This window comes from Lissotriton helveticus, chromosome 2_1 (genome assembly GCF_964261635.1).
Source record: "Lissotriton helveticus chromosome 2_1, aLisHel1.1, whole genome shotgun sequence".
Taxonomy (NCBI): domain Eukaryota; kingdom Metazoa; phylum Chordata; class Amphibia; order Caudata; family Salamandridae; genus Lissotriton; species Lissotriton helveticus.
In genome coordinates, this window is record NC_136059.1 from 1,353,468,700 (window position 1) to 1,353,478,545 (window position 9,846).

The window sequence follows — 9,846 nt, forward strand, 5'->3', positions numbered from 1 at the left end:
TGGTGAGGGAAAGGATCAGCTGGGTGTCGGCGTAGGAGATGATGTTGAGGTTGTGTTGGCGTGCGATGGCTGCAAGAGGTCTCATGTAGACATTGAAGAGGGTGGGGCTGAGTGATGATCCTTGTGGTACGCCGCAGATGACTTCAGTGGCCTCGGATCAAAACGGGGGGAGGCGAACTCTCTGTGTTCTTCCGGCGAGGAACGAGACGATCCACTACAATGCCTTCTCCTGGATGCCGATGTTGCTGAGGCGTTGAACTAGGGTGCGGTGACAGACAGTGTCGAACGCTGCAGAGAGGTCCAGGAGGATGAGTGCCGCTCTTTCCCCGTTGTCGAGCAGGGCTCGGATGTCGTCAGTGGCTGCGATGAGGGCGGTTTCGGTGCTGTGGTTGGCTCTGAAACCGGACTGCGAGGGGTCGAGGGATCCGTTCGTCTCGACGAAGGAGGCCAGCTGTCTGTTGACGATCTTCTCGATGACTTTAGCAGGAAAAGGGAGGAGCGAGATGCGGCGGAAGTTCTTGAGGTCGGTGGGGTCCGCTGTTGGTTTCTTCAGTAGGGCGGTGAGCTCGGCATGCTTCCAGCACTTCAGGAAGGTGGCGGTGTTGAAGGAGGAGTTGATGATGTTCCGGAGTTGGGGTGCGATGGTGGAGTCAGCCTTGTTGATGACGTGGTGGGGGCACGGGTCGGTGGGTGATCCGGAGTGGATGGTGTTCATCGTGCGGGCTGTGTCTTCGGTGGTCACTGTGGTCCAGGTGCGGAGGGTGGTGGTGGGGGGCGTTGGTTTGACGGTTGGGTGCGTGGGTGGTGCGCCGAAACTGTTGTGGATGTCGGCGATCTTGCGGTGGAAGAACGAGGCGAGAGAGTCGCAGAGATCTTGTGAGGGAGTGATGTCGTTGTTGCCGGTGCTGGGGTTGGAGAACTCCTTGACGATGCTGAAGAGTTCCTTGCTGTCGTGGGCGTTGTTGTCCAGTCGATCCTTTAGTGATTTCTTCTTGGTGGTGCAGATGAGCTGGTGGTGTTTGCGGGTGGCTTGTTTGAGGGCGGTCATGTTGTCTGTGGTCTGGTCGAGGAGCCAGGCTTTCTCGAGGGTGCGGCAGTTCTTCTTGGAGTCCTTGAGTTCGTCGGTGAACCAGGAGGCCTTCTTGCTTCTCCGTCTGCTGGGAGGGTTCTTCAGTGGTGCGAGGTTGTCAGCGCAGGCGGTCAGCCACTGTGTGAAGTTGCGGGCTGCTTCGTTGGGGTCCGTTGTGCTGGCGGGTGGACTCTGGCTGAGGGAGGTGGTGAGCTGGTCGGCGGTGATCTTACTACTGTCACACCATAAGCCAACTGTAAGATACTTTTAGGTTTCGTAGTTATGTTTTATTTATTGCAACTAGACTGCAATGATGAAATTAAGTATGTGTATAACTTAAAGATCTCCTAAGCAAGGATCGAGCCTCGGTCTAAAGGCAGACCACAGGCCCAAATCAGCGCGCACATATAAATTTTATGGACACTCATGTTTATGTCTTGTGTAACTGTTTGAAATGTACTAATGAAATGATACGATGTTGTTTTTATCAATGACCAAGGAAGGTGCGTGGAAGGACATACCATGCCCAGCCTTTTGTAACAATTTTTGTTATTAATTGAAACAAAACATTTATTCAAGTATGTGTTTAACATGGTACTGTAGACCTCCAATCTAGAAGGGAGTTATTTAAATAAAGTTAATTTCTCATAACGTTAAGTTAGAAAAATAATTATATGTCTGTCTCAGACAAGAATCCCTTCTCACTGCTTATGTATTTTCGCCTTCTCCAAACCACTCTAGGTGCAGCCGATTCCAGTCTGAAATAAAGCGTTTGAAAATCTCCTCTCCCGTGCGAGTCTGTCAAAACTGCTATTTCAACCTGCGTCACGAGCGGGGCTCCGAAGACGGGTCTAGGAACTAGAAAGCCGCCAACTGGCCAAACGTAATATAGATGGTGTTTTTGAGGAGCATACCTCCATTAATCACTTTTTGCACCTTTACAGAGAACTTGAGAAAGAGTTATAAACAAAAAACTGTCTGTTTACATGTATCCTTGTACTGTGTTTTTAAGCACTCACCTAAAACAAAACAAAACAAAACGGGATCATAAATTTATACTGATTTCATTGGGCTTATAGCAAATGCACCAAACAAGAACCAAGTTTGGATAATTCCAGGAATGAAGCTTTTCGCCTAGCCAACCCTTTGCGCTTACAAATACATTAACAGAAAAATACAAAATGAAAAAAACCCTCACCGGTTCCTCATTCACCCGTCTCGTGTCTTGTGTTTGTAGAGCTGCTCTCTTTGTCCGCGTAAAAAAGATCATTTTAAGAATATAGTTGTAAATCTGCCTTCTGTACAAGCAACTTTGTGTATATTGTAAATACGTATAATGGGCTTTTTTTTATCCAAATACTGTATGAACTTAAGTAACTGCCTGTTACATGGGACATCAGATCACCCTGATTCAATGATTTGCCTATGCTTTATCTACAAACAAATATTTCCATCCTTCATGTTACTACAAGAATGTGTTTTTAAAAAAAAACAGCCAACTAAAAAAACGTCAGCAGCATTATAGGTGTTTTTTATTATTTAAAAATTCCTCCTGGGCATGTTTCGGTATTTTATTTTCTATAACATTTTTTTTTAGTTGCTCACAGTATCTCATTAAGTGCGGCAGGCGGTTCCTTATCCCAGGGAGTCTTTATCCCGGTGCTCAATTGGGAATGACCATGTCCTGTAGCAACTATTGCGAGGCGTACTACCATTTCAGTGTTGTGCAATTTGGTTTTTTTCTCCCAGTAGGAAGTCTAGTCCACCTTGCTTATTCGAGATAGGCAGTCATTTTTTTTTTAATGATGACGCTGTAAACCCCCTAGTCACCTGCGTGCCTGTGCTGGTAACAGGCCACAGTGTGACCAGTTGTACATCTACATGTATTTAATTAATGTTATGGTAATTTCTGAAAGGGCTCAGACTGCTATGCAAGGAGATTTTTTTTAATTATCTGCCCTATATATGCAGATGTTAAGCACATTCTGCTTTCTAATGTTTAGCATGGTGATTAGCGATGGCTGTTCAGCTGACAGAGCCATTTTGTGATGACTGCTCTAGTTTTATGTTTTTTAATCATTCTTTGCAATTCCAAAAGGGCTAGAGTCATGACTACCCCCCTGCCCCCCAGAAATTAGTAGTGTTCTAAAACCAGTTTTTTTCGTCTAATGCCATCTTACCGAAGATCATTGTGGATAAATATCACGAAGAGGGTAACAAAAAAAACAACATTTGGTCGTAATTTGGAACATGTATATTGTGGGGTCCTGCTGTGCAATATTCATGACGTCCATTGTGCCCTTAAATCCCTTCTCCTATGTTGAACTCAAGTGTTCTTTCAGCAGAAGCCAGGTAATTCCTAGAGCTTCTGTGAAACAAACTTTAAGCACTTAGAAACGATTTGTGTGCATGTTACAATGAAGGAAAGGGGAAGCAGCGGGTTGGATTTAAGTACATCTGATGCGCTGGTGGCATATTGTGGAGAATTCAGTGGTCCACTGTTATAGTGATTGCAAAGTGCCCCAGCATTATTCGGTCTAGGGGCATTAATAGTCATCACACCCTCCACGGAATGATTCCCTGATCATTTCTTACTGATGGATTTCTCTCTTACTTCTTAAACTGTGACCACAATTGTTTAACAGAATTATCTACCACAAGGTGTCTCAGTACAGTAAACCAATAATCGGAGCATCCATGGCACACTATGCAGAGCCTGCTGGTGGCTCATATTTCTCCAATACATTCAATGGTACTTTAGTCAGGGAGTCATTTATTGAACATTTATAATGCCTCAAGGAATCGGGGGCAGTCAATCATTTAGGGGTATCTGTCCAAGTCAAAAAGCATTTCCTCAAGCAAAATTGCAGAAATACAATTAGGTTTAATGCATAGGTAGTCGGGGGATACTGTCACAAACAACTCGCAGTGCAGCTTTTCTTGGTCGGGGGGCTAACATCACAGTCGTATAGAACAAAAAAGGCTATATTGTTGGTCACGGTTGAGCTTAAATGTGGAGTGTATTTAAAATGATGTATTTAGAAGTTGTAAACAATGTTTTGTGCACCTTTAAGATGTTTGGGAGCGTTTCTGGAGATGTCTAAACTACTTTTCACAGCATTTAATAGCAAAAGTTTGATAGACAAGTTGAAGGGACTGTATAAGTAGGCACCTGTACACTCTTCACCACAGGAAAAGTATGCATAGCTAATTTCTTAAAGTTATATGCAATCGAGTTATACCAGCAACAGGACTCCAAATAGCAGGCCTCTCCACAAAGCACAACATTTTCACTTTCTTCAAAACGTAGAAAATATATTGCTTTTTTAAACTTTTTTTTGTTTACCAAATGCTGAGAGAAAAACATGAAATGGCTTAATGATTCTCATCCTTTCTATATAAAATAAAACTAACAAAAAAAACAATGTCCTTACCTTTTATTACATTTCTCCAGCGTTGGTATCTTTCATTGAGTCAAGCAAGTGAATCAATGAAAGAGGATTTAAACGAAGTCTTTTTACACATACTTTCTTTCAGTTTGGTATGTAGCTGTAAGTAGAGTAGAAAAGGTATGGTACCAAATACACACACTTGTGTTTAATCTCATCAACGCGGTGCTGTGGGCAACAATTTTTATTCAATTTGAATTAATTTCTCCCTTGTTACGTCTGCTAAATGACCGTGCAGTAAACAGGTCTCTGAATGGCTGTGTGTTTAAGCATTATATAGTCACGATGTACAGTAAATACCATGTAAGGCAGTCCATATTCCAAATGCAAGTTCCTCAAGGCTTTTCTGTCATAGAATTCTTAACCTTTAATTTATCCTCCCTCCCACCATTTGTATGTAGCACGTTATTGTAATGTCCTGCTTTCCAAGGTGAGAGGTTTCCTCTCCTGGGGCCTGCCCCCGACCACCCAGTAGCAAACACCATAGGTAAATTATTTTGCACCTTCGTTTGTAAAATATTATCAATTTTTTGGCTCTGCGTTCTACTAAGAACCATTTTATGAACCGTGTACAAAAAATAAATATTTATGCAGTTAAACTGTTTTTAGGAAGTATTTTTAATTTCAGCAAGTTTGGTTACTTGTTGCATGACTATTAACACAGCTGACTTTTTGTGTCAGTGCAATGTATATTTTTGTCCTGTTATTAACTTGTAAGCCATTATAGGTGGCCATTTATTTGTACAGCAACGGGAATAAGTTGAAGGAGGATTAGCATAAGACTGGAGTGTAGAATTTTGTACTATATTGCAGAATCCAGCATCTGTTTTGGTGGTTAAATGTAAAAGGCCTGAAGAATTGCTATCTGGTGTGCATTCTGTGATATCTGAATGTTGATTGTATATTTGTCTCTAATGCGAAGAGGTAGAGAAACACGAACACGATACATTAATAAATGCAATAGTTCAGGTAATCTTAGGTTTGTTTTTTTCATTACCAATAAATACCTGCTATTTACCACCAAAACGTGTTGTCTGTAGTTGTTTTTCAAACAATCTTCAATAATGAATATTAAGAGTAATGTTAACAGATCGCAATTGCTGCTCTTTGTGCCCTATCAGTAACTTATTTCTGATGGATACTTCTGACTGCCCATTCCTCACCCTGGAAATATTCGACAACTGACTGGATCCAGAGATTCTTTTCAGCAATGCTCTCTGCACACCAGTAGGTGGTGCCATACAGCTCTGTGGTGACTTCCTGCCGCCCCAAAGTGATGAGCAGAGCTGCATATAAGTGCCACTCCTGCATGGTGTTGTCAGTTTATACCTTTCCATGCCATCAACGCTGACCTGGAGCTCTGCTCCCAACTGTTTGTTTTCCGGACTACTTCAAACTCAGTGTGACAGGGAAGATGCCTCCCCGAACACAATCGGATTCAAGTCGTACTGCGATGGCAAGAAACAGATGTTGAAAAAAATAATGTGCATATATCTAGGACCCCCTGAGAGAGTAGATACTACAAGTCCATGGTCAGGGATAAACAGCATGAGAGATATCAACCAAGGCACTCAAACCTATTTTTATCACAATGGAATAATCATGTAAAGCGAAATAGTGTGAGTAGGACTGATTAGAATTTGTATTATAATATTATATGGACACAGAAATTTCAATCATTAAAAACATATAATTCGAATCTTGAAATCATAAGCACAATATTTTATAACAAATTAAGAAACACATAAAAACACAAAAATTGCTAAACAATATATCAGCAAGATAATAAATCATATCAATTATATCATACAATTCATGAGACTGAACATTAATTAAAATTCAACAAATTGCTAAAATATACAAGAGGACAATCAGTACATAAAGAAAAACTTTCAAAAGCAAAATTTAAAAAGTGGCATAAGGGAATAATTCTCTACGCGCGTTTCGGCAACCAGCGCCTTCTTCTGGAGCAGCCACGTATGTCCTGAATGTAGAAGGAAAAGGAAATAGAAAACAAATTCCATGGATATTTGTTTAAAAACAACAATATCATTTCAATCATATTTCAATCAAAATGGAAAATTACAGAACCGTGCAACACCTACTACATCAAACCTATTTCATATTTACAGAAGAAATTGACATCTTTACATTTCAGAAGTGTGCCCTAAAATTGGGGCTTTCAATTCTCTGTGCATTTCTCTCGGACATTGATTTAACTGTGGGGGGATGGACTACGCTATTTTCAGTTTAAGGGGGCATCTCATATTTTGGAGTGATCAAATAACCATTGATGCTATATTATGATTTATATTATTTGCAAAATATTATACTTACACTCTTTAAAAGAGCACACCAAAACGAAAAACTCTTGCTAATTGATGATAGCTGGATTAAAAAGCTGAAAAGAAGAACCATGATGTTAGTCTAGTGCATATGGCCTTAGGTGTTAGTTGTTATAAATCTTACCAATGAGCAGATTACCGAAGGTTCAAAAACTAGATATTGAGATTCATATAAGAATGATATCAATTCTTTATATCTATTAATGGAATATTTAATTTATATGTTCGTACTTTTCTATACTCTTTAGAATGATATTCTTAATTGTTAGACAAAATGGTGTTTCTAATTTATTATCAGGGGGGTTACGTTTTCAACTGATCAAAGTATAAGCCATAACGAAAAAATTATTGATATAAACACTAGATTAATACTAGCTCAAAAATAAACATGCGACTATCACCTGATTTATAATATTCACCTTCGTATCTCTTATATCTATTGTTAATAAATGTATTCTTGCAAAAAATGATAAATTTCCTAAAAAATAAAATTTGTAATGTCAGAATATATGTTTTGGTCATTTGATCAATCTAAATAATGTATATTGTGAACACGTTTACCTGATGTACTCTTTAATACTCAGGCTCTTTAGATCTTTTTAAAAAGTTAGAACAACCTACAGGGAATAAAGTAATATATATATAATGTAAGAATATACGTTTTTGATCATCTGAGTCGTGGCCTATCGATCTAAAAAAATGTTTATGCAGTTTAACCACGTTTACCTGATGTAATCTTTAATACTCAGGCCCTCGCTCCTTAGACCTTTTTGAATGATTAAAACAACCTAAACGGAATAAAAATAAATAATTCCAGGTAAAGGACAATAGCCTTTATTTTGAAAGAATTTTTTTTACAATTCTAGGGAAGCATATAAAGAATAAATTACCTCCTGGGTTTTGAATGTTTCGCAGCCGGGTAAAACAAAGGAGGCCTTCTCGATATGAAGATCTTCCTAGTGTCGATAATTACTGCAACTAAAAATAACCATAAATCAACTATCTATCTAAAGGACAAGCCGGCTCTAAGGCGTCGGAAAAATAAAAAGGGGTAGAGTAGTTACTTACAAAAATAAAATCCTGATGTCAGTCCGGCGGGGTCCAGGAGCGAGGCACTGGGTTCTGCGCTGTCGCTGGCGTGTATCCCGAGTAGCGGTAGCCGCTCAGTATTTATACTTTACACTCTACAGTTAATTAATTCTAAATAGGTTTAACAATCTCAGCTGAGTGGATAATTACGAGGGGAAAAAAACGCCAAAGGACTCCAGATTTAAGCAAAAGCATACAAAAACTAATGAAAAGCGTTGAGGGACTAAGGTGTAGTCATCCCTTTAAAAGAAATAGATGACAGACTACATACAAAACATACAAAAACTAATGAAAAGCGTTAAGGGACTAGGGTGTAGTCATCCCTTCAGAGGAAATAGATGGCAGACTACGAACGCTGTTAATCCGAGTGATGAGAACTAAATAACAGACTACATTCACTGTTACCCGAAGGGCGGTAAACGCTCGTTAATTTATCCTTTATAGTTCATAATTAATTTAATCGAGTAGTCTAAGTAAATAGTTAGGAGTAAAAAAGCACAATGAGATACCGATTTTGGAAAATTAGGAGTGATAATGAAAAACGCTAAAAGGACAACAGATTTCAACGTCCTTTTAGAAAAAATAGACAACAGAGTAGAACTACTATTCTATTGTATAATTCTCCCTGTGTAAGGAGACAAATGAGGAACTATGTTCACTGTTCTATTGTTATTAAATTACTGAGAGATTTATCGTGTAAATCAAACGCAGGCAGGTTGAAAATAATAAAGGCTGCATACGTCTCATTACTTTATTTATAGATACCAAACCTATGGGTATTTATTTGAATTGTGCATAGAGACATGCTGTTCTATGTTCTGTGCTTTAATTAATCTGAAACTAGGAAAGGTTCAAATGATGAATATGCAATGAAAAAAGTCAAGTCAAGAGGCTGCATACGTCTCATTACTTTATTTATAGATACCAAACCTATGGGTATTTATTTGAATTGTGCATAGAGACATGCTGTTCTATGTTCTGTGCTTTAATCTGAAACTAGGAAAGGTTCAAATGATGAATATGCAATGAAAAAAGTCAATATCATCTTCTCAAACGGACCAAATATTGACAGGTGACTCATCTATATTTTCACCATCAGATATACATGAATATTGGGCCTATAAAAACTAAAGAAAAAATTATAATCTGAAGTCATTGTCAAAGCCCTAATGGATGGCATTTTCCCACGGAATCTCACTGTTGAGACCGCGTCGGAAGGTGTCAAACACAAAAATCCAATAAACCTCTCTCTTCTTTCTTATTGCCGCACCGCCTTGGGAGTCTGAAGTTCGAATTTTCTCTAAAATGCGCCACTTTATTTCTTCAGGGCCATGGTTCATTTCTAAAGAATGTTTCACCATGGGGGCAATCATTTTCTTCGTTCCGATAGCAGAACGATGTTCAGTTAAGCGTTTTTGGACCATTCTGGAGGTTTCCCCTACATAACCTAAAAGGCAGGGGCACTGTACAAAGTAGATAACATTAGTGGATTTGCAATTCCACATTTCCTCGGCTTTGGTGTTATGACCATTGCATGTAAATTCCTCACCTGCAATGATGCCTTTGCACGAGATACAAGTCGAACAGGGAAAAGTTCCTCTAATAGGATTATTAGTCAAAATAGATTTCTGTACATATTTCTGTTTGCCAGTATGTTCAGAAAAGCGAGAATGTACAATGAAATCTTTAATGTTTTTATTACGCCGGTGGGCGAATAATGGCTTATCCAATTTTGTTTCTACTGTACAGTTACTGTTAAGTATGTGCCAGTTGGAGCTAATGATTTGTTTCACTTTAGCATTAACTGTGGAGTGCTTAGTGATACATAACACTTTTTTGTTCTCATTTGTAAGTTTTACTCTCAAAAGACAATCACGGTCATAGTATCTGGCCC

General features: G+C 39.2%; 1 protein-coding gene across 3 annotated transcripts in view; it reads left to right on the top strand.

Moving 5' to 3' along the window:
- The window catches only part of WDFY3 (WD repeat and FYVE domain containing 3), a 1,930,620-nt gene extending 1,925,076 nt beyond the window's left edge, over nt 1–5,544 (top strand). For 2 of the 3 annotated variants that reach the window (XM_078676292.1, XM_078676293.1), the window contains exon 67: nt 1,811–5,544. In XM_078676292.1, coding sequence (XP_078532418.1) covers nt 1,811–1,931 — 121 coding nt within the window. In that variant the 3' untranslated portion in view covers nt 1,932–5,544. The remainder of the gene's footprint in view (nt 1–1,810) is intronic. The other variant, XM_078676294.1, reaches the window with a different exon arrangement.
- Nucleotides 5,545–9,846: the final 4,302 nt, after the last annotated feature.